The sequence below is a fragment of the Poeciliopsis prolifica genome, unplaced genomic scaffold, assembly GCF_027474105.1.
Source record: "Poeciliopsis prolifica strain line A6 unplaced genomic scaffold, Auburn_PproV2 SCAFFOLD159, whole genome shotgun sequence".
Classification (NCBI taxonomy): Eukaryota; Metazoa; Chordata; class Actinopteri; order Cyprinodontiformes; family Poeciliidae; genus Poeciliopsis; species Poeciliopsis prolifica.
The window spans coordinates 280,866-305,133 of record NW_026562534.1 but is presented as its reverse complement, the minus strand read 5'-3'; the positions used below and the strand labels follow the sequence as shown (position 1 = coordinate 305,133).

General features: G+C 41.6%; 2 protein-coding genes across 2 annotated transcripts; both read left to right on the top strand.

The window, feature by feature from the left end:
* Positions 1-1,707: 1,707 nt before the first annotated feature.
* LOC129356177 (DNA replication licensing factor mcm2) lies at positions 1,708-10,945 on the top strand. The gene is made up of 20 exons (XM_055025777.1): positions 1,708-1,771; positions 3,091-3,272; positions 3,653-3,825; positions 3,996-4,126; positions 4,580-4,718; positions 5,041-5,138; positions 5,261-5,382; positions 5,668-5,875; positions 6,463-6,597; positions 7,029-7,220; positions 7,311-7,404; positions 7,482-7,560; positions 8,107-8,278; positions 8,370-8,496; positions 8,587-8,699; positions 9,050-9,214; positions 9,293-9,367; positions 9,446-9,628; positions 9,719-9,874; positions 10,683-10,945. The coding sequence occupies exons 1-20, from the start codon at positions 1,766-1,768 to the stop codon at positions 10,791-10,793; spliced, it is 2,661 nt and encodes an 886-aa protein (XP_054881752.1). The 5' UTR covers positions 1,708-1,765; the 3' UTR covers positions 10,794-10,945.
* Positions 10,946-12,291: 1,346 nt separating this feature from the next.
* Positions 12,292-22,238, top strand: LOC129356176 (podocalyxin-like protein 2). The gene is given in 15 exon segments (XM_055025776.1): positions 12,292-12,319; positions 14,449-14,777; positions 15,559-15,724; positions 15,727-15,900; positions 16,594-16,697; positions 17,259-17,469; positions 17,990-18,139; positions 18,228-18,373; positions 18,449-18,523; positions 19,067-19,223; positions 19,603-19,664; positions 20,233-20,412; positions 20,730-20,865; positions 20,868-20,890; positions 21,571-22,238. Coding segments are annotated over 15 exon segments (2,001 nt in total). The 3' UTR covers positions 21,631-22,238.
* Positions 22,239-24,268: the final 2,030 nt, after the last annotated feature.

Sequence of the window (24,268 nt, the reverse complement as noted above, 5' to 3'; positions counted from 1 at the left end):
CCTTCTATCCAGTAGGTTTTCAGTTCAACTGAGAAGAAAAATTGATGAAGAAAGAAGCAGAGAAACTAAAAACTAATTAAATCTCTCTGTAGAGACAAACCAGAACCTTCAGAGACACATAAAGATAGTTACAAAGTCGGCCTTCCATCACACATTTCCAGGATTAAAGGAGTAATATCCCAGCAAGATCTGGAGAAATACATCTATGTGTTCATATTTAGACTGTTGATTACTGCAACAGTGTCTTCAAAGGTTTGTCTAAAACCGGTCAGCTGCAGCTGGTCTAGAATGCGGCTGCTAGCTTTCTCACTATCCTTCTGTTACTTTATAAGTGTGTTTTCTGCAGTGTCTGGTCCGCTTGGCGTTCACCGCACCAGTGTTCACTTCAACCGAATTGAGACCGAGGAGACTAGAGTTCGATTAGCATTCACACTTCAACAACAGAACTGGACTGAAACCGGATACAAGTATTGGAGTTCAATCAAAGTGGACTGAACACTGCTGGTGTGAACGCACCAGCCATCAAAATACTTTAAAATGTGTCAACCTTCCAGATGTTCCAGGTCTTCTGGTTCTGGTGTCCAAACCCAAAACCAGAACCAAACATGGAGAAACAGCATTCAGCTTCTATGCACCACAAATGTTTGAATCATCCTGCTTTTCTTTATATTCTTCTTCCAGGCAACAATCTGGAGTTAATTTTACTGGAGCATTTATTTGAATTTTAATTCCTTTTCAACTCACAACATGATCACTTAAGAAGATTTTTATTTTTTAACTCACTTAGTTCTGATTCAATGTACCGTTTAGAGAAAAAGGTCAGTAAACCAGTGTAGTGTCAATCTCTCATGCTCTCTGTAATCAGCAGTTTGTTATAAGAGATAATTTTCTTTCTACTTCAATAAAGGGATTACACAAAAAAACAAAATAAATGTTCACTTTGAGCTGAACTGAACTGACTAAAACTAAACCACTGGACATACAAAACTATTTATACTTGTTTAACTTTTCAGATTTTGTCAATTGCAGCTCCAGGTCTTAGTGTATTAGGTTTTTATGTGATATAGAAAATAGTTAGAAAGTCTTCCACCAGCTTAATATTTCATCTCTAGAGACTGAAATATTTGCTTATTTGTTTTCTATTTAGATCACAAATAATCTGCACTTGCACTGAGAAAAATACACAGATCAACTTTTTTTAAATTTATTATTACAAATTAGGCAATTAGTGTGGCAAGACAATTAAATATGGGTGTCAGATTTTCTGATCTTTATTTCCAAAAACATTTGAGTATTTGTCATTTTCTTTCATTCACAATTATGCATTACTGGTAAATTACATAAATTCCCAATAAAAGTATATATTATGATACGTTTTAACAAAGTAAAAAGTCAACAAAAAAGTCAGAAATTACAGGATGTTTTAAGTAAAAACAACAACAAAAAATAAAAATGGTTCCCGGGTCCTGTTGCGTCATAAACTCCGCCCGGACTGAAAAGTGAGCCGAAAAGGTGCGCTTGTTTCACTCCGCGGCGTACACCGCTGCCTTTCCACTGACAACTGCGGCTGTTCAGGAAAGAAAACAAAATCCAGCTCAAAGCCACTCCTCACTGAAAACAATACACCAATAGGAAGTCTTGACGTCAACTAGCTTTTTCAATATTCATGACCTTTCGCGCGCTTTGACTGTCACGTGGTTGTTTCGCGCGAAAAGTGACTTCCGGCAGGAAGGAGACGAAGCAGCAGAGAAACAGCAGCGCATCAATGGCGGTGAGTGAAAACGAGCTAAACCGAATAAATTCCCGCTAATTTCACAGCTAAATTAGCTGTGAAAAAGGGAAAGAATGGATCTATAATTCAGGGATATTTGCAGTAATTTGAGTTTTTCTGTTTTTTACTGTGTTGTAGTTTCTGTATTGACGCAGATGGGGAGTTATTACAGTTAGAAAAATATTATGAATCCTCATTAAAATCCGTTTAGCGTCAATAATCTGGATTACAGGTTCCGAGTTGTTTGCTTTGATTCGTAAATGTTGGTTTTAATGGAGCATTTAAGTAACTGATGGGCTGTTATTAGCTGCCATGTGGCCATGATGGTTTTATTTAAAATACAACGAAACTGAAGTTGGTTTCTGAATTGTAAGATGAATAAAGGGCGATTTCACCTAATTTCATCAGTAATCTGCTCTAGATTAAAAAACACAATATTTAACCCTGGACTCAGTTACTTTTCACTAGCAGCAGATTATTGAAAACCCAGCTATGTGTGTGTGAAACCTTAATTTGACTTGGTTTCAATGCATTAGAACTGACCCAGTTCAGAAACTGACTTTTCAAACCTGGACCAGATCAGAATATTTCAAACCTATTTGATTATTTGTGAAATTTCTTAATCTGAATAAAATGGTAAAGTTAGAGAGAAATAAGGTTAAATTTCTCGCTCCCATTTAAAGACTAGCTTCCTTTTAACCCTAATTTCTATATGCTAATTTCAGTTGACAATATTTATGATGTAGTTATGTTACCTTAAGTTATGTTATTAAAGCTGTATTTTTCCTGTATTTTATATATATTTTGCAGCATTACTAATGACTAGTTCTGTCAATGTATAACTGTCTAAAAGAATGAGAAATGTTTGAAATACAAACCTTAAAATTTGAACAAAAAATTCGATGAACATCAAATGCATCCGATGGTGAAAACATTACATTTTGATGATCATTAAAATAATCAATACACATCATAGATTTTGATTCATTACTATGAATCAAAAGCAGCTCAAACAGCTGGGTTTTGTCTTGATTTAAAGGAACTCTGTTTCGGCGATTTTGCAGTTTATTTTAGAGGTTTGTTCCAGATTTGTGGTGCATAGAAACTGAATGCAGCTTCTCCATTTGTGATTCTGGAGAACAGAAAAATAAACACATGGAGGAGTTTCTCTCGATCTTGCTTTAAGATTAGTCCTTTAAAAGTGGAAATGTTCTTCAGGTGGCAGAAGGCTGACTTTGTAACCATCTTTATGTGAGTCTGAAGGTCCAGTCACAGTGTTTGAGTGTTTTGAGAGTTACCAGGCTGGTGTTGTTTTCCAGGATTCCTCCGAGTCGCTCCACATGGCCACCAGCCCCAGCCGAGCCTCCAGGAGAGGAGACCTGACCTCCAGCCCTGGCCGCGACCTTCCCCCCTTCGAGGACGAGTCCGAGGGGCTGCTGGGCGACGGGCCCCTGCCGGAGGAGGACGATGGGGAGGAACTGATCGGGGACGGGATGGAGAGGTGACTCGACCTGTTGCAATAAATCAATGAATGAAAACAGACTCAGTAATTTAAATTTGCATAATTTGTTTGTCTTTTCTCTCTTTATGCCATAAACTGGATGATAAAAGTTTTTGGTTTCAACTAGGCCTCCCCTTTGTTTTGAATGATAGTTTTGGTTATTTTTGTTTATTTATTTTGGATATTTAAAATGTCTTCCAGTTCCAGTGTTAAATGTTGTGCTAAAGTTTATTGATTTTTGGGAATGTGTTATTTTAACATCAAATTGTCTCAAAACCACATTATTGTTTATCGCAGGAACATCTGGAATATTTGTTCGCTCAGGAATCTGATGACGTTTTTTTGCGTTGTAATCCCAGATAATTTTGCTATTCATCCAGGGATTACCGCGCCATCCCGGAGCTGGATCGGTACGAGGTGGAAGGTTTGGACCTGGATGACGAGGATCTGTCGGAGCTGTCGCCGGGAGCCCGCGCCGCCGCAGAGGAGGCGATGAGGCGGCGTGACCGGGAGCAGGGCCTCACCGGGAGGCTGCGCAGAGGACTGCTTTATGGTGAGCAGAACCGCTCAGAATGACCCAGAACCGCTCAGAATGACCCAGAACCGCTCAGAATGACCAGAACCGCTCAGAATGACCCAGAACCTCTCAGAATGACCCAGAACCTCTCAGAATGACCCAGAACCTCCATGGGACGCAAACTGATGCTTAACTTCGTGTTGCAGACAGCGAAGATGAAGAGGACGGTCCTCCTGGAGCCAGGCGGCGGCGGATCGCCGAGCGCGCGGCCGAGGGAGTCACCGACGGAGACGAAGAGGAGATGATCGAGAGCATCGAGAACCTGGAAGACATGAAGGTTTGTGGTGCTAAAATCCTGGAAAATCCTTGAATTTCAGTTAATGTGTTCAAGGTTTAGAAACTGCAGTTTGTTAATACAGTGCTGTTAGTGGGAGGGATGTGCACTGAACGTTTAATGATGATATTTTGTGGTGGTGATAAATGTGAAAAATTACACAGTTTTAAGAAGCAGCAGAAACCCAAATGGAAAAACTTGGGATTTTTTTTGTCAAATGGGTGTTTTATTAGTTGACCTTGTTCCTTCTGTAGAATGTGAGATATTACCTCAATATTTGATCAATAACTGCCATCAATGAAGTGATGGTGAACTGAAGCTGCCATTTTTCATTAACTGAAAATGAAGCTGTCATCTTCAGCTCCAAAGTGTGCTGCTGTAAACGTTTGGAAACTTAGCTTGAATTTTCCCGAGTTCTCCACCCGGCCGGGTTTCTGACGGGTTTCCGACCCGCAGGGCCACACGGTGAGGGAGTGGGTTTCCATGGCGGCACCTCGCCTCGAGATCTTCAACCGCTTCAAGAACTTCCTGCGGACCCACGTGGACGAGAACGGCCACAACGTGTTCAAGGAGAAGATCAGCGACATGTGCAAAGGTAGGAAGAGATGGCGAGGCGAGCAGCGTGGTCACTTCCTGTTCTGATTGATGAGCAGCGTGGTCACTTCCTGTTCTGATCGATGAGCAGCGTGGTCACTTCCTGTTCTGATCGATGAGCAGGGTGGTCACTTCCTGTTCTGATCGATGAGCAGCGTGGTCACTTCCTGTTCCGATCGATGAGCAGCGTGGTCACTTCCTGTTTTGATCGATGAGCAGCGTGGTCACTTCCTGTTCTGATCGATGAGCAGCGTGGTCACTTCCTGTTCTGATCGATGAGCAGCGTGGTCACTTCCTGTTCTGATCCTGTTCTATCTGTGCAGAGAACAGGGAGAGTCTGGTCGTAAACTACGAAGACCTGGCGGCCAGAGAACACGTTCTGGCTTACTTCCTGCCCGAGGCCCCAACCGAGATGCTCAAGGTGAGATGTGTTTTTTTATTTTCAGTTATTTATTAATTACCTTCCTTTCTGCGTGTGTTTGAATCTTTGTTACTAGTTTGAACGACAATCTTGGAGGTAAACATGACTAAATTTGTTTTCAGATTTTCGATGAAGCGGCCAAAGAAGTCGTTCTCGCCATGTACCCGAAATACGACCGCATCGCTCACGAGATCCACGTCCGGATCTGCAACCTGCCTCTGGTGGAGGAGATACGGGCGCTCAGGTATCGCCCCTCATTGACACTTCTCACTTATTACAGCTGAAATACCTTTAAATTATTATTTCATTTGTAACATTGGAAATTGTTTTGTTGTATGTCAAATAACCTGCCAACAGAACCAGAACTTTTTTGTCAATATAAAGACATTATGGACTGAATTAAGATCCTTAATCTTGTCAATTAGTTTTGTCTTACTGTAAGTGCACCAAGATATTTGCCATTTGGTAATTCTTGGTACTGTTTAGTTTTTGCAGTGAAGTCAGTTGACTTGTTGCTCCTCTTCCTCAGGCAGCTCCACCTGAACCAGCTGATCCGGACCAGCGGCGTGGTGAGCAGCTGCACCGGCGTCCTGCCGCAGCTCAGCATGGTCAAGTACAACTGCAGCAAGTGCAGCTTCGTTCTGGGCCCGTTCTTCCAGTCCCAGAACCAGGAGGTGAAGCCGGGCTCCTGCCCCGAGTGTCAGTCCCAGGGCCCCTTCGAGGTCAACATGGAGGAGGTGAGCCGATGCCAAGATGCCAACTCAACATTCAGACCGCATTTAAAGGGGCAGCATCGCGTAAAATCAACCTTTTTAGCTCCATGTCATGTTATATTTTTATTCCCTCATCAAAAATGTATCTGGAGTGTTGCCTTTTTTCTTTCTCGCCTGTTTGGGAAATCTTTTTATCTCCATGGCAACCATTCAGCTGAGCAAAACGCCTGGTTGGACCTGGATCCGCCTTCAAGGCACAGCTCCTCCCCCTTCCCCTTCAGACTAGCCAGCAGCAATTGGCAAACACCTGTTGAGTTTCTTTTAGGAGCAACACTGGCAAAAACCTTACAGACTTAATAAAGGAGCCATGTTGTAGTGAAGATGGAGCTTCAGAAAGAGCAGAAGCTTCTTAAAGAGACAGAGACTCAGTTTCAAGGCATTGTGTCAGGAAGTGAAATTTCTTTTTAGTCATAATTGACTTAACATTTTTGGAACAACTCAAGGTAACCTAGTTACTTTATTACACTATAAAATATGTGCCTGGAAAGTACTGCCCCTTTAAGTTGTCAGACCAATCAGAGGGGATTTAACCGGCCGCCTCCCTCCTCCAGACGGTGTACCAGAACTACCAGAGGATCACCATCCAGGAGAGTCCTGGGAAGGTGGCGGCGGGCCGCCTGCCGCGCTCCAAGGACGCCGTCCTGCTGGCCGACCTGGTGGACAGCTGCAAACCTGGAGACGAGATCGTGAGTCCAACTCTGTTCAAACCGTGAGGAAACAATCAGAATGCAGCCTGACCCTCATGAAGGACGAGGTTCCTGTCTGGAAGGTTTTACAGTTTAGTTGTTTCATGTTTTTAAAGTTTCAGGGCTGGATGAGAGGAAAAATATCTCAATTCAGAGAGAATAAACATTTTATCCGTCCCTGCATCTGTTTGTTCATCTTCTATGTATCGGTTCGTGGATCATTTAATTGTCTACACATCCTGTTGTCCATCCATTTCCAGTCTTGTTTAAATCTTAACATCTGCAGAAGAAAACTTTGAAAAGGCACTGAGAACTCTGGAATCTTGAGAAGAAATGCGTAGAAATCCAAATAGATCTCTAAAACAAAAAGGCAGAAATTCTTTTGATGGAAGGACGTTTTGCTGAAACTGTCTGTCTCTTCGTCTCGCAAGGAGTTGACTGGAATCTACCACAACAACTACGACGGCTCTCTGAACACGGCCAATGGCTTCCCGGTGTTCGCCACGGTGATCCTGGCCAATCACATCACCCGCCGGGACGAAGGCGTCGCCGTGGCGGAGCTCACAGACGAGGACGTCAAGGCGATCGTTGCCCTGTCAAAGGACGAGCGAATCGGGGAGAGGGTGAGGAGAAACTCCATCACCTTCCAGACTGAAACTCGGCTGATTTCTATCGGTTTAAACGAACAACAAATCTTCACTTCCTGCCTGCAGATCTTTGCCAGCATCGCTCCGTCCATCTACGGTCACGAGGACATCAAGCGAGCCCTGGCGCTGTCTCTGTTCGGAGGAGAGCCTAAAAACCCAGGTACCGACTCCCAGCCGAGATCCTGACTGCGTCTCATCCATAAACGTCCATGAACTGAGAGTCTCTCCCCCTTGCAGGTGGGAAACATAAAGTGCGTGGCGACATAAACGTTCTGCTGTGTGGAGACCCGGGAACCGCAAAGTCCCAGTTCCTCAAGTAAGAGTCGAGTTTTTCTATCTGGGTTTCTACTGTTTCTAAAAACAAAACTCACCACGCTGGTTTTTGACATTTTTGGTGTCTGGAAAAGGAGTCATTTCAAAATTCTCGTGATTAAGTCACCTTCAGTTGCTGGGTTACAGCACTGTGCTGTAACCCAGCAACCCCAGTGAAGCTCAGCCCCGTTACCTAGCAACTCAATCTGAGCTCCGGCACATTTGGTCAGCTGGTATTCCCGGTGTATGACTGCTGGTAAAGGCGAGCATTTGTTGTTGACTTACCTTCAAGAAACCACTTGCTGCATTCTGGTTGGTTGTGCAGGAGGCTCCACTTCTGCTTTTCAAAGATGTACAGTCGTACAATTGTGCATCTGGCAAAACTGACCAGACTAAAATCTGATAAATTAAGAACAATTTTGAATGCATTGAACATGTTTTGTAGCCCATGGACCAATCCTAAGCTGTTCATTGAAGCATAATAGATCACCTTTGAAAGTTGTGTCTAATCCGGACCAGAGTCGGTTTAACGAGGAGTTTTCTTCACCAGGTACGTGGAGAAGGTGGCGAGCCGTGCCGTCTTCACCACGGGTCAGGGGGCGTCCGCTGTGGGCCTGACGGCGTACGTTCAGAGACACCCGGTGAGCCGCGAGTGGACGCTGGAGGCCGGAGCGCTAGTGCTGGCCGACCGCGGCGTCTGCCTGATCGACGAGTTCGATAAGGTGAGCCGAGACGCACTCGGATCCCAACCAGGACTACAACTTCTGATTGAGATTTAATAAAAAGGTTCTTTAATCTCGTCTTGCCATCCAGATGAATGACGCCGACAGGACGAGCATCCACGAGGCGATGGAGCAGCAGAGCATCTCCATCTCCAAGGCCGGCATCGTCACTTCGCTGCAGGCCAGATGCACCGTCATGGCCGCTGCCAACCCCATCGGTGCGAACACCAATCAATACGAAGGAGGTTCAGTTCGACCGCCTGTGGTCTGTCGTTTTTCCTAACCGTTTTTTCCGTCGGTGTCTCCAGGCGGCAGGTACGACCCTTCGCTCACCTTCTCTGAGAACGTGGACCTGACGGAGCCCATCGTGTCGCGTTTCGACGTGCTGTGCATCGTCAGAGACACCATCGATCCCGTGCAGGTACCCAAGTTTTATGTTATTAAAAATATTAAAGGATGAAACGGATTTCGTGGTATTGGTGCCCAAATTAAGACTATTGGATATAGCATCCTAACTGCAGGATGATGCATCCTTTCCAAAGCTAGTTACTGATGAGAGGCCGGTACCGGAGCAACAAGAACTCGTCTCTGCCATTACCAGTAACGAGTAGTGGATTAACAATCAATCAGATCAGTAGCTAGCTTTGGAACAGTCAAAGCTGCCTGCGACAAGTAAGCAGCCTCCTCTAGATGCGCACTCGTCTTAGTTGTGGCGCTGTATCAGTGAAAGTCAAGGAACTCTGTCTGATCTGCTGCCGTTTATCAACCAAGGATGAGATGCTGGCGCGCTTCGTTGTCGGCTCCCACATCAAGCATCACCCTAGCAACAAGGAAGGGGGCGTGGCCTTGGAGGATGTGGTTCTGCCCAACTCATCGGACGTCCCGTCGATCCCCCAGGACCTGCTGAGGAAGTACATCATCTACGCCAAAGACCGGGTCCGAATACACGCCAGCGAAAATCACTCCAGGTTGATCTGCTCCGGTGGAATCTATTTATTTTTTATTTTTTCACAGATTCACCCCAAACTGAATCAAATGGATCAGGACAAAGTGGCTCGCATCTACAGTGACCTCCGCAAGGAGTCCATGGTGAGTCCTTGCTGTCCTGTTTCAGGCATGTTGGACATGTTGGTGTAGAAACTGACATTGCTCTGGCGCCCCCTGCAGGCCACAGGCAGCATCCCCATCACGGTGCGCCACATCGAGTCGATGATCCGCATGGCGGAGGCTCACGCCAAGATGCACCTGAGGGACTACGTCCTGGAAGACGACGTCAACATGGCCATCAGGGTGATGCTGGAGAGTTTCATCGACACGCAGAAGTTCAGCGTGATGAGGAGCATGAGGAAGGTCTGCTGCTGCTTTGGAGTCAGAAACACAATATTTAATGGGTTTCTTGGAGGAACGTAACCTGTTCTCTGGCTCTTGTTTGTTGGCCAGACGTTTGCCCGCTACCTGGCGTTCCGCAGGGACAACAACGAGCTGCTGCTGTTCATCCTGAAGCAGCTGGTGGCGGAGCAGGTCGCCTACCAGAGGAGCCGATACGGAGTCCAGAACGACTCCATCGAGATCCCAGAGAAGGATCTGCATGACAAGGTACGGAGGTTTATACGTGGAAATGTCTGCAAACAGATGTGCAATTATACATCTGTGTAGCTTTGAAAAGCAGAAGTAGAGCCTCCTGTACAATCAATTAGAATGCAGCAAGTGGTTTCTGGGTGATGAGGGTGTTTTCCCACCTGATAATCCAGTAGACTCGGTTTCATTGAGGAACAAACTTGCACCATGAGTTACATTTTCAGCTGCACTGAGTCAAACAAACTAAACCCTTTGAAAAATCAGTTCCTCTTCTCGCCTGTGGGGCGCTGCACCAAGAACTGCAGAAGGAACCAACACAAAAACCTCTGAAGAAGACACTGCGCTACATCCTTCTTCACAAAATGTTAATAAAAATGGAGAAGCATCAGATTTTATCGGTTGTATCTTTGGCTTAACAATCCCTTGAAGTGACTCATTTTCCAGAAACTCCCAAAATAACTTTAACTTATGGCCGAAATTTTTTTAAGTGCTTCGGTTGTTTTTTTGTTGTTGTTTTTTTTTCTAGAAACATTAGAAACACAAATGGAAGAACAAAACAAATAGAGCAGATCATTATTAATCCCACAATGGAAAATTGTTATAGCAGCACCGTAACAACAATATCTAAAAAAAAATATGAGAAAATTTATATTGAAGCACCTACAGAAAAAATAAAATTAAAATTTAATAAAAACCTGGAAATCTGCCATGCGGATCATGATCATAATAACAATAGGTCTCATTTTAAAGTCCTTTTTGGGGTTTTGTGTGAAAGACGAACGTTTTGAAGCCGTCGGCTGATCTGGTTTGTTTTTTCCTTCTGCAGGCGCGACAGATCAACATCCACAACCTGTCGGCCTTCTACGACAGCGAGCTCTTCCGCTCCAACAGGTTCAGCCACGACGGCAAGAAGAAGCTCATCCTGCAGCAGTTCTGAGACCCGACCCGGCTGTGCGACACTCTGGACCGATTTACCCGACATGCATGTTGTTGCTCCCGTCAGCTGAGTCACGTTCGCTGAATGGAGCCTTTAAAAAGCTGAAATGTCCACATGGATGAGGTTCATCACTGTTTGTAAATACATGTACATGTTTTTATGAGGATTTTCTGCCTGTAGTTGTTCTGAAAAGAACTTAAAATAATTGTTGTCAGATTGTAGCTGTTAATAAAGGAATTTGAATTTTGAATGAGTGTCTTTCTGGTTTCCTTCAGACAGACTTTGCTGTAATCCTACCAACTCTGGAGGCTCATTTGGTTAAATGAGTCCAGTTTTGCCAAAAACAACTTAAAAATCCTCAACATCTAAATTCTGACTGGAACCAGATCCATTTGGGACTGATAAAGACTTCACTTTTGAACACAAGAGTTTTTGTTCTTTTAACAGAAGTTAAAGGGACAAAAAGTTGCCCTGGGATTCTTGTTGGCTTTCATTTAAGACAAATTTGAGTTTCTGACCAACACACAGGTTTTACTAGAGATTCTTAAACCAGAAATGATGTGCATTTTCCCACACTTTTTGCCTGAACTAGATGCATTTCTTTTAGCCCAATGGAATCCTGGGACACAATAGTTAACTGATCTAATCAACAGATTCTAAGGATTCAGTATTGCATGTCCCACACTGACTGGGAGATGATTGAGCTAAAATTGGAAGTACAACTATGTTTTTTTAGAAATTTAGAAAAAAATAGCAAATTTCTGAGCACCAAAATTTGTCAATATTACAAAAAACTTAAATTTTATATTTAATCTAAAAAAGGTTAGTTAGAAACTCAGAAAATGTACAAAATTTTAAATTTTGAAATTTGTAGAACATGTCTGACATTCAACTAAAATTTTTTTCAAGCAATTTTTCCACGTCTCAAACTCAAATTTCCATTTTTCTTGAAAATGTCTTTTTCTTTTTTTTTTTTTTTTTTTTTTTAACTTAAATGTAATTTGTTTCTATACAATCTCCCTGCATGCCTCCATCTTCATATTCCAATATGGCCGCTCCTCACATCAACTGTAGTAAGCTGTGGTGGAAACATGTTAATCATACTAATAAAGTTCATATAGACTTTGATTACATTAAAAACGACATTTTAACTCATGTTCTGCGAATGTTTGCTGAGGTTAACTGATTTTGCTTGAACATTTGCATTCATGGGTAAAACTGCGACATCTCGCGGCCACGTCCGGAAACGTCAACCAACCGCAAACCAGATTTTTTTCCTTCTTCGCTGCAGCAGATCTGATTCTGGTTCCGACCGCAGCTCCGAACAATCAATCTGTGTGCGTGAACCCCCGCAGCCTGGCAGCCGTCAGCCCTTCACGCACACCGCCAGGACATGAAGCGGCCGTGAAGGCGCCGTTTTCCCGCTGAGCATCCAGAGCATCCGCAGCTGATTCCCCTGAGAGTCCGGAGCGGAGGCGGAGGGAGAGCACTGCAGCACATGCCGGGCCTCATCATCACGCTCATCGGTCAGTCTCTGTCTCTTAATGGTTCGGCCAAAAACAGGGAATAATCTGGTTTATTGTTATTACTATTACAACAACAACACAAAAAAATGTGGCAGGAAAATCTTTGAAAAGCACAACAGAGGACCGTAAGATGTCTGCTGAGCATCAAATGCGGGTAACTTTACATTTTAAAATCTTAATGTTGATGCTGCAGAATAAATCAGTGTTGTTATAAATGAGGAGGGTGCAGCCTGCAGTGTTTTAATGCAGTGGAGGCAGCACACACTGCAGTATCTCACCTGACATGCAAGTTTTAACTGTTGCATTTGAGAGCATCAGTGGTGCAGCATTAACCATAAATGACGCAGGCTTTTAGATCCAACTCATTTACATTTAGTAGCCTGAAAGAATGTTCCATATGTTGTGTTTTGTGGGGAATATTTACTCTTGGTGATTTTGTTGCACTTCCTGTCTTAACCATCGCACCTTATTAATTAAGAGAAAGAAGCTACCCTTTCTGTTCACATTCAGCAGCTTGATTACATTTGTCACTTCGTTGTCACGACCTATCCTGTAAATTCTCAGTTTAACTGAACATAATCCTCATGTCTTGATGATTTGATATTAAATGTTTAAATTTTTTGTTCACATTGCTGATTTGTAAAAAAATCAGTAAAAAAAACAATTGAATATTTGTGAAAACCAACTACAATCTTATCCTAATGAGGAATTCCACATTCTTCTTTGCATGAGGTTTAACTGAGTAATGCAAGACTTCATTGACTTGAAAAACAGGAAAACATGAAGTTGTTGCATTTTTCCCAAACATGTTTGTTTCCAGAGTTTGTGTTACGTAACTAAACTAAAAAGGTTCAATTACTGTCACATATGTGTTTAACATTGTAGAAATGGCTGATTGGGGCCTAAAGGAGATAATGGGATGAATTCTTCTGGCAGATTTGGGAGATATTGGGGGGAGGGTTAAAGAACTCAATAATCCGGTCTGAGTCAGGGAACCAGTCCCACAGAACATGTCAGTTTGGAGAATTTAGCCTGTCATAACAGACAAAAATGGGGATTCGTTTTTCAAACTCATATTTATACCAAACATTTATAAATGTCAGACTTCCACAATAAATATTTAATCAGCAAATCAAGTATTTAGTTTACAAATTAAAGATTTCACTGGCAACCTAAAAATTAAATATTTGGCAGCAAACAATTTTGGATTTTTAAAAAAAAAATTTCTATCAGCATTCTGCATCTCTTATAAAAGCTTGGATGTATGAGTGAATATAGTTTTGAGCTAGTTATTTAGCGTCCTAACTAAGTATTTAGGTAGGAAGCTAAATATTATGGTGTCAAGATAAATATTTGGTTGGTAAGCTAAATATAACTTGCTTGCTAAATTGTTTAAATATTCAACTTCAAGCTCCAAAGAAAGTGTTGCATTATCAAGCTAAATATTTAGTTGGGAAGCTAATTTTATAGCTTGCCAGATAAATATTGCAAATATTTAGCTTTGCGTTAAAGCTCTCCAAACAAAATGTTTTAACAAGCTAAATATTTAGTTAAGGAATTAAATATTTTAACAAACTAAATTTAGTTTTGACCAGTAAACTTGGGTAATTTCCACCCTCAGATCCTGTGGTTCTGGTGTTGGGCCTGAGAGATTAACATGTGTCAGACATGTTGGACATGATGGTGTAATCAGCTCAGACAGCCATCTGTGTTCCAGACAGAGACCGACTTCAGATGCAGAACTGCAACCATAGATATGATATTAATGATTCAGCTTATGGGCACATCTTGTAGAAACGTTCACAACGTTTTGGTCCCTCGCCAGCCCAGGACAAAAGACCGGCTGGTGCTGGTCCCGTAGTTAACTTCAGTCCAGCAGCTTCAGCCCATGGACATTAAATAAATACAATACAATACACAACTCTAAACAAAACTCCTAATGAGCAGCATTTAACGTCAGTTAGCAGCAGTAAATTCAGAGAATAAATAAACACATTTTGACACAATTCTCATCTCTAATATCTTGATATAAAACTCCGTCACATATAATTATTAAACAAGGCTATAATGTCAGGTTTTGACGCAGTATTTTAGTCCTTCAGGTGTATTTTTGTCTCTCCGTCCCTCAGCTCTCCTGTCCGGCTCTGAAGCTTTCGGACGGGGCTCGACCCAACGGGTCATCCCGCTCGGACCTCCGCCGGCTCCTCTGCTTCCGGGGGAGGTCAAGGCCCCGTCGCGTTTCATCCAGGAATTAGTCAGAACCAAGCGCCACTCGGCCCGCGAGTTAGTCCGCGCCCAGCCTCACCTGGTCCATGACATGGGCTGGCCGGAGATCCACGAAACATCCGGGTCACAAAGCAAACAGGAGCCGGTGAGCCCGCCGCCCGCCATGAACCCGGAAGTAGCCAGGACCCTCGCTGCCGTGGATGAAAGCCTGGATGTGGAAGAAGTGATGGAGGTAAGGATTCAACACAAATATATAAGTGATTTAAAACGGCAGAATGTAACATATTTAAAAAATGTGTTTTTTATATGCTTATTATGACACGATGACGTGGAATAATCTGTGAAAAATCTAGCTAACAGTTAGCCTATTCTCCAATTACTCCCAGTGCAAACTGGAAATCAGAGCCAAGAGGCGGGTTTTAGCGCTGTCAATCATCCTCATGCTTATGCCTGTCATAACAACAAATGCTAGACAATAAATTGTCCCAGAAATTAGGATGATAAACAATAATATTGTTGTTTTGAGACCATTTCCAATAATATAATCCTTAGAGCATAATAATACAAAAACACATTATTAAATTCTGCTGAACTTGTCCTTTTCTTGAATGATAATTTTGTTTCCAGAGACTTCATAATGAATTTTATTTTTACATTTTTTAATTTTTTACAATATTTAGTATGTTTCCCAATTAGAATTGAATGTTTATTGATCTTTAAGAATGTGTTCTTCCATTCAATTTTTAAAATTGAATGGTTGTGTGACCATTTTGAAAATGGTCACACAACAACAATATTGTGCTCTGCAGATCATCTCCAGGTTTCATTTTGTTAATGGATTCATCGTGTTTTTGGAAAATATGCAGGATTTTCGTATGAGGCTCTTTTATTATATTAAAAGTCTGTCGTCAAAGTCTAACATGTTAAAACATTAATTTGACAGAGGATTCTTACCGTTTAAGACAGTTTAGTTTAATCCTCCTGGAAGCTACCTGATGTGTCCCATGTTTCAGCGGATGGTCCACCTGGCGGTGCCGCTGGGTGCGGATGGCGCCGGGGGACACCTGGAGCTCACGGAGCCAGAGGCAGAACGTCGCGGCGGGCTCGGAGCCGGCGACGCCTCTCAGGAGGCTTCCGGCTTCTACGGGACAGACACGGAGGACAGAGAGCGTGGAGACGACGGGGAGAGGATCAGGACAAGAGAGGAGGAGGCGAGGACGAGTGGGAGAGATACGCAGCGGAGGACAGAGAGAGACAGGGGGAGGAGGACAAAACGGGACGAGAGACGGATGAACGTGGCGTCTCAGAAGCCGTGGAGGTCAATCACACGACTCCAGATATCTACGCTCTGATCGGTCAGTGACTCTCATGTTGCTTTACGCCAAATATTTACCCAGAAACCAACATGGAGAACTTTCTGAAGTTTCTGATGCTGCTACAAGATAAAAAACATGACAGCATTTTACAGATTGTAGGAGATTATCTCTGTTGAACCAGCAGAACAGAGACTCTGACTGGTGGTCACCAGACTCCACTTAGACCTGATTTGGACTCGCCCATCAAATACTTGAAATGTGACTTGGATTTGCTCCTGAACGACTCAAGATTTGACTTGGACTCGACTTTCAAAGTGAGAGATTTGACTTAGACTCATCCTCAAAAACTCTAGACTTAACTTACACTCATCCTTCAAGGACTTTTAATTTGACTAGTTTTTGGATTCTCACCTTCAGAGATGTTTGTCTTGACTTTGACTCATCCTTAAATAGATTTAGACCAAATCTATTTAAGGATGGGATTTGACTTACACTCACAACCAACTGTAGGTTTTACTTGGACTCGCCCTTCAAAGACTTTGTTTTTCTCATTTTAAAGAATGGCTGCGAGAAATGGTCAGTTTTGACAGGAACCAGTCAGACATAAATGTTCCTAATCAGCACTATCAGCAGATGTGATTTCCCATAAGAATGTTATAAATAGTCTCAAACTGCAACTGCTTTTAAAGGAAAACCAGAAACGTGGTTTTGACATGCATGTTTTTGAAACAGACTACAGGTCTTTCTTTCATCCATCCAAGGAGCCCAGCAGGTCCTTCCTGTCTGAAGAGAACGATTTCAGGCCGCAAGAGCATCGCGGTCCCTCAGTCTTGGAGGTAAAGACAGAGAAATGTGTCTTTTGCTTTTTTGTTTGTATTTTATTGCAATCCACAATAATAAATCTTGCAGACATGTTGCAGCGTGATGTCACTTGTGCAAGATCCCGTGCCCATCTTTGGTTATCAACATATTGCTCAAAATCTAAAATGATATGTAAAAGAAAAGGGAAGAGTAGCTTTTCTACTAATTGTCAACACTACAAGAAGTAGTTGACAAGATCAGGAAAAAGCCTTAAAACAGAAAAAGAAAAATAGAGAGGGAGGTGGAAGTAGGTCAGCTATGCTAGCTTGACTTTGACAACCGTAACATGCAGTCAACCTGTAAAAAAGATTGCTATAAAAGGTGACCCTACTATGCTTTATGTTCCGGTTTGTTCAATTCTAGAGTTAAGAAAATCTCTCAGAGTGCCAAAAATGGCCCCCGGGCCACAGGTTGGACAAACCTGTTCTAGCATCTTAGAAAGTGTCAAATCATGGTTGCTTATAGAACTTTCAACAACAAATCAACTAAAACATGAACTATGTCTTCGTCTTCCTTTGCTTTAAACCGACCTCCAGTTGAGTCCTTCAGAGAAAGATCTGTGGACAGCAGAGAAGGACGAAGACGTTCAGTCCAGCGGCTACGGCGTCCTTCGCTCCTCAGTCGCTGCAGCTCGGACCTCTCCAACACCTCCTACTGATTCAGCCCTTTCTGCAGAATCTGACGGCACAGCGACACCAGAGACCGACACCGGAACCGACTTTGGACTTCTGGGAAGTTATACAAAAGGTAAATTCAAACAAAATATTTCCTCATTTTCTCTTGCTTTTGTTACTTTTTTTACACCTAAATGTTTCAGACTGTCGTGGGCAAACTTTAGCTAATGTGCTAATAGCAGGGCTAATTTTTCATTTAACTTTTAAAACGTGAAGTGAATTTAACTTCCCCTAAATTCACTTTTCTGGATAAATTTTAAAGCATTAATTTACTTGGATGCTCTGTAAAGGTCCAATTGAATAAACTTAGTTTGAGGCTAAATATTTAGCTCCAAGCATAATATCTAGCTTCAGATGAAACATTTACCTTGCTACCTAAATATTTGGTTTGACATTTATAAATTAAATGGTAAAAATATGATGCTAAAAAATAAATCCAAATTATTGCTTTTAATTTTTTTTTTTACAAAACGTAATTTAAGAGTAAAATATTTTGAATAAAAGTGGCCCAAGAACTGAGCCTTGAGGAACACCAAAGCTTTGCCACATTAAGAATTTCAGCTGGTGGTTTCTTATCTCTGGCTTGACTTCAGATGGGAAGGAGGAAGCAGGTCTGCCACAATCAGGAGTAATTACCCAGAATCCCACAGCGCCAGAGGTCGGGTTGGCACCCAGCAGACGACCTCTGCAGCCCAGTTTGGAGCAGGAGGAACACTGGGAAGAACGGGAACATGACCTAAAAGGTTAGTATTGATCGACTCTTTTCCAGTTTGGAATGAATAGAGAATTAACGTAAAGTAAACTTTGTATTTATTTCTTGTTTTGGATCAGAAGACGGAAGAGAGGAGTTGGAGGATGAGAGGAAGGAGAGAGAGGGAAGCAGATTCAGAGGAATCATCCCGCTGACCACAGACCCGTCCCATACGAATGGATTCACGGCGACCGGGTTTGATCCCGGACTGGAGGAGCCGCGGCAGGTTGGTTGGTTCAAACTCGACGATTCAACCGGAAACAGAAGAACACATCGAAACATCTCCACTGTGAATGTTCAGGTGGTTTGTGTGAACTGGAACGAGCTGACCGGACGGGGCTATGTCGTCCTCAACATGACGAAGAACATGAACTGTGTAAGTATCAAAATGCAAAATCATCCAAGTTTGGTACCGATCAATGAAAACCTAAACCTGCCGACCACGCATCAGCTCTTAAAGGGGCAGTGTTATGTGTTTTCCAGGCACATTGTGCTGTTTTATAGCACAATCAAGTAACTATGTTACCTTTAGTTGTTATAAAAATGCTACATTTATCAAAATATGACTTAAAAATATTTTTTTCCTGATTTTATGCTTTGAAATTGGGCCTCCTGCTCTTTCTTAAGCTCCGCCTCCAGGAAGTCGTCCCAACATGTCTCCTCTATTCACCCTTCAACGTCTTTACCACTGAGAAGTAACTCCAGTAATGAGATGAGCAGCTGCTTGCTAATGAAACAGCATGTCAGAAATAGTGATCCTCACTATTGCATCTGTTGCCAGGAAAGCAACAAACCGCCGCTGCAGTGAAACAGCGGTCGCTGTAGTAACACGATGGATTTTAGAGAAGCGTCACTTTTCATCAGTTTGAGTTTCCAGGTGGAAAATGATGCAGGAAAACGTGTTTTGTTTGTGAGACAGGAGGAGTTCCGGGTCTGCGGGGGCGTCCAGCTGCTGAAGATCCTGGAGCGGGAGTTTGCACGCAGAATGAACAGCCCTGAAGGATCATGGGTACTTTACCTCAGCAAGCCGACTCACCAGGAACAGCAGCTGCTGATGAATGTTGCATCTGCACATGGTATACGCATACGAGCCTCGCAGCTCAGCTCACCTGAAACCTAACGGCCCTTCATGCTTCATCCGCAGCCGAACCGTCGACAGTCACATTGTTACATAACAAGCTTTTTATTTGTGAAGATGTTCAAAGCCACTTTCAAAATAAACCCAAATAAACAGAAGGTCATCTGATGACAGATCAGGATATTACATAATTTTCTTGTTTTTATGTAAAATTCTTCTTTTAAATTTGATGCCAGACGTCGCATGTTTACGTCAGTGGGGACGGATTTCGTTCAGTTCGTATGAAGCATGTCGGGCCTTGAAGCATTCGGATGTCAGACACACAGGAGTAATTAAACTCCTGTAAACGCTGCTGATCGTCACCTGATGTCTTTCAGGAGTCATTGCTACGCAGGAGGTGCTGGACATGTTGGGAGAGATCAAAAAAGGCCTCGATAAGGTGAACATACAGGTTGTTTTTATCTGGTAAAAAATACATTCACAGCTTTTCTTTGGTCCCTGTCTAAGCAAGCAAACTTTCTTGTAATTTTTCAAAGCTGTTTTGCTCTGACTGGTTTTCAGTTCTTCAAAATTAACTGATATACTCTGCAGTCAGTTTTTAGATCGCCCTTTTTGTTTGTATTAAGCTAGATGTCCTTCTAGTGACATTTAACAGGCAGCTGTTATGCAAATATCTGGTTCTGCATGTTTTTGTTCTTCCATTTGGGTTTCATCTGCTTCTAAAAACAATCCAAGCACCGTCGACTGTCCAAGCAGTGGGCTTTTAAAAAAACCCAATGGGATATTTTTGTCTGGAAGATGAGCCATTTTAAAACCCTCCCGATTGTTTAGTCACAATCAACACAATCAATTAAAAACGATGTGGGATTGATCAAAGTTCTGTAAATAGTTTTTAGTTTTCTTTTTGTAAAAATGGTAAAACTGATTTCTCCCACTGTCCGGTGTGTTGATATTTGTTTCGTTTGAGTTCTGCGGGATAATAAAACGTTCTCTGTCTCGTTTGTCAGCTGGGGATCCAGAACTACAGCGCAGCAACCAGCTGCCAGTCTCGGCCCAGTAAAACCCGCAGCGACTACGGAAAACTCTTTGTGGTTCTGGTCATCATCGGCTCCATCTGCATGGTCATCATCACGTCCGGCTTCATCTACATCTGCTGGCAGAGGCGGCTGCCGGGAATGAAGAGCATGGTAGGCCAAGAATCTGGTTTAAATAGATGCATAAATCATTTTAAATATTATTTTATATCTATCTGGAATGAGGCCAGTGAGATAAGAGATTAAATGTGTTGGATTTTAAATCATCTTTAGTGAGGGAACAATTAAAGAAAGACATTAAAAACCAATCTTCAGCTTTAAAGGCTCAGAATAATAAACTCTGACCTCCTTGGCTTATTTTTGGTGTTTTATTGTTTCTTCTTTTTCGACCACATAAAGATTGAAATTGATAAAACTCTAAGCTGAGTCAGAAGTCTCTGCCTTATTTAGTCAATCTGCCTTTTTGGTAGTTTCCTGCAGAGGAGCTTCACTCTGTGGAGAACGGTTACCACGACAACCCCACCCTGGATGTGACCAATGACAGCCAGGCTGAGATGCGGGAGAAGAAGCCGAGCACCAATGGGCTCACGGGGGCGGGAGGAGGGGGCGGGACGACAGCAGTCGCTGGCAGGTGATTGGATGATGGATTTACACTATTTTTAGCGACTTATTTCTATTTTTCTGTCTAATGTTTGTTACTTTTATGGAAGAAAAGAGAGGAAAACATGATACTTTGGGTAGAATCTGCCAATTCAAAATCTCAAAAATGTATTTTAATCATTAAATTAATAAAGCAGCAAGACATAGACATGAAACATAACTAGTTAAAGAAAATTCTGAAAGTTCTAATTTTATCAAACAATCTGAATTTCCTTGTCAGAGGCCCATTTGGGGATGTGTAAAGCGAATTAACTAAGGCTATAAATGTTGTAGAGCTCAGTATTTGTTTATATTTAACGCTTGTCCTCATGAAAATACATTTTTCATCAATATTATTGAATACTTGACTTAAAACTAACTCTTATATTGTGCTGAAAGTTATTTGTATGTTAGGTTTGTCTTAATTCTAGTGTAAGAAGGAAGGAACTACACCATTAATTGCAGAGTGGGTGTAAGAGAAAACCGTAACTGAGACTTTTTAAAATGAAAATAGATATATTTCTGCAGAAAATCCAAACATACTGGATCATATATCAATTAGTATTTACCTCTACATTTAAATACTACTACTACTACTGAATTTATGCTGCACCCAGCAATCAGGATGCTTTCAACTGATTTTCAGTTCAATCTCTCATCTTTATTTTTCAGGCATTTGTCAACCAGGCAGCAACTGAGGATGACGAAGAGGAGCAGGACACACATCTCTGATTGAGGAAGAGGAGATTTATTTTATTAGAAGAGTCTAGAAGAAAGATCACTGTGATGACAGAGGAGAGAAGAGTAGCAGCAACTGGGAATATGAGGGTCGTAGCTGGAGGAGTCACTGAGGTCAAAATCAAACTTTGAAGCTTCATCAATCGCTGCAAATTTATCCAGATGACATCAGAGCCCTTCTGTTTGGTGTGCCTTAAGCTCTCAGCTCTCCGGACTGAAGCTGCACGAAACGATTTCACAGTCGCGACCAATCACCTCTTCATCTGCAAGCTTTAGTAGCTTTAGCAGCGCAAATGTTTGATTACCTGCAACAGAATGTACCTGTGTCTACGATGACGTGTTAGGGTCAGAAAAAGAGGAGACTTCCACCAAAAATCTCCAAAATTTTGACAAAAATCTCAGAAATTTTCCAGAAAAATTATGTTAGTTTCTGAGTTTGAAAAGTTGTAAATTTGTTTGCAAAAACACAGAAAAGTTTAATTAATCTCAGAAATTTTCCAGAAAAATTATGTTAGTTTCTGAGTTTGAAAAGTTGTAAATTTGTTTGCAAAAAACTCAGAAAAGTTTAATTAATCTCAGAAATTTTCCAGAAAAATTATGTTAGTTTCTGAGTTTGAAAAGTTGTAAATTTGTTTGCAAAAACTCAGAAAAGTTTAATTAATCTCAGAAATTTTCTGGGAAAAAAACATAAAAATTGTTGAGTTTCAAAAGTAAAAATATTTCAACTTCTGAAACGCAGAAATTTAAATTTTTTTCTAGAATTTTTTTGATCTTGATGTGAAATATTCAGCATTTTTACACAAAAAAATTACCCTGGTCTATTTTTTGTCTTCAATGGCTCTAAAGCGCTGTCTTATGTACGGATGGTTGTTGTTACAGTTTCAAACAGCAAACCGTCTGTAAAGTTGTCGCTGTAGTGATACAGAAAGTATCACTACCTGCTCGAATGCCAGGTTGTTTCAAATAATTTAAAAAACTTTCATCAATGTGACTCAAATTCAGTTCGAGAAAGTTCGCGCACTTTCAGCTTTCAATAAAACTTCACAGTATTTAGTAAGTTTCTGTCCAAACCTCCCATGATTGCATGCAGTCATATTAACCAGAAATAAGGTTCTGTTGTGACAACAATTTCTCTAATGTCTGATATGTTGCTGTTTTACGCTGTGTGTGCAATAACACTAGAAATCCACAACGATTTGCCAGACTAAACTCAAACGGCCTAATCAAAGTCCAGACCCAAGTTCTTCCAATCTGAAACATGCTTGCAAGATAGATTGGGCAGAAACTGCAACACCAAGATGAGTTATTAGTTGAATTGTGTGTCACATTAAAGGCATGAAAGGTTTCTAACCGATCAAGTGAATTAAATCTCACTTTTACGTCAAACTTTTTGCATTTTAACAAGCGGATCCAGACTTTTAGATCCACTGTTATGTTGTAATTCTGCTGTATGTTGCTTTATTACAGTGATTCTACTACTGAAATGAATGTTACACTGAGAGTAAAATATTTGCTGCTAGCCAAGCATCGCTTTCACCAGCAGGAACGTCTCTTAAAGTGCGACACCAGTGACTTCTCCCAAATCCCGAACAGCAGGTTTCACCTCTATCAACTGTGAAAGAAAAGTTTGGCACTTTACTGATTCATTTTGGAAGGACGACCTCTGAGATGCTGCATCATGCTGAACTTAGCCACACACAGAGACTGGAATATCACTATTTTTGCTTTTAGTAGTAATTTTACCTGCTGGAGAAGTTAACTGTTTGCTGTGCAACACTTTACATGAAGCTTTACCTGTGCTCTGTTAGCCTGATGTGCTTTTATAAATAGTGCTGGAATGGTCACTTTAGTTTGCTCCTGACTTATTGTTGAGGCTGTGACACATGGGCAACATTCTGCCCATGTGCCCATTGGTGCTCGGCTATAAACAACCTGGACGTTATATCTGTAACGTCCGGTTGAATCACCCAGCTTTAGTTCGAGTGTTGGGTTGATATCATTTGAACTCAGGCGGGACACGTTGCAGTTATTTTTTTTACATCTCACCATTAGAAATGTAATGCCTAGCTCTTCATTACAGTTGAGCCACAGTTGTCATATTATCTCATTTGGTAACATCACTAACATCTCCTCAGTGCCAACATTAAAGCCACTGTGCTTTATACCGCCGGCCAGCAGAGGGCGACTGCTCTGGTGACTAAAATCAAGCAAAGCCAGCCTGTGGAGCTATTTGTAAAGTAACATGGTCAAAAATGAACAGCAGTATTTTGGGTTATTCAGAACATAAAAAATTAAATAAATCACCCGTTACTCAGTAATCATCAAATAAACAGTTTCAAACTAAATATTAGCAAGGTAAATATTTAGTCTGTAAACTAAATATTTACAGACTTCTAGATAAACTAAACATTTAGCTACAAGCAAAATATTTAACTTCTAACTAAATATTTAGTTGACTGGCTAAATATTTAGTTTGGAAGCTAAATATTGAGCTACTGAGGTAAATATTTAGTCCGTAAACTAAATACGTAGCTAAAAGCAAATGTTTAGCTCAAAGCTAAATATTTAGTTCGCATGTCAGATATTTAGCTTCAAAATAATATTTAGTTTGGAAGCTAAATATTTACCTAGG

What these genes read in the sequence shown, in the direction of transcription:
- LOC129356177 (XM_055025777.1), top strand. An exon ending in GAGGAGATACGGGCGCTCAG is followed by an intron (nt 5,383 to 5,667) that starts GTATCGCCCCTC and finishes CCTCTTCCTCAG; the next exon opens with GCAGCTCCACCTGAACCAGC. An exon ending in GCAAACCTGGAGACGAGATC is followed by an intron (nt 6,598 to 7,028) that starts GTGAGTCCAACT and finishes TCGTCTCGCAAG; the next exon opens with GAGTTGACTGGAATCTACCA.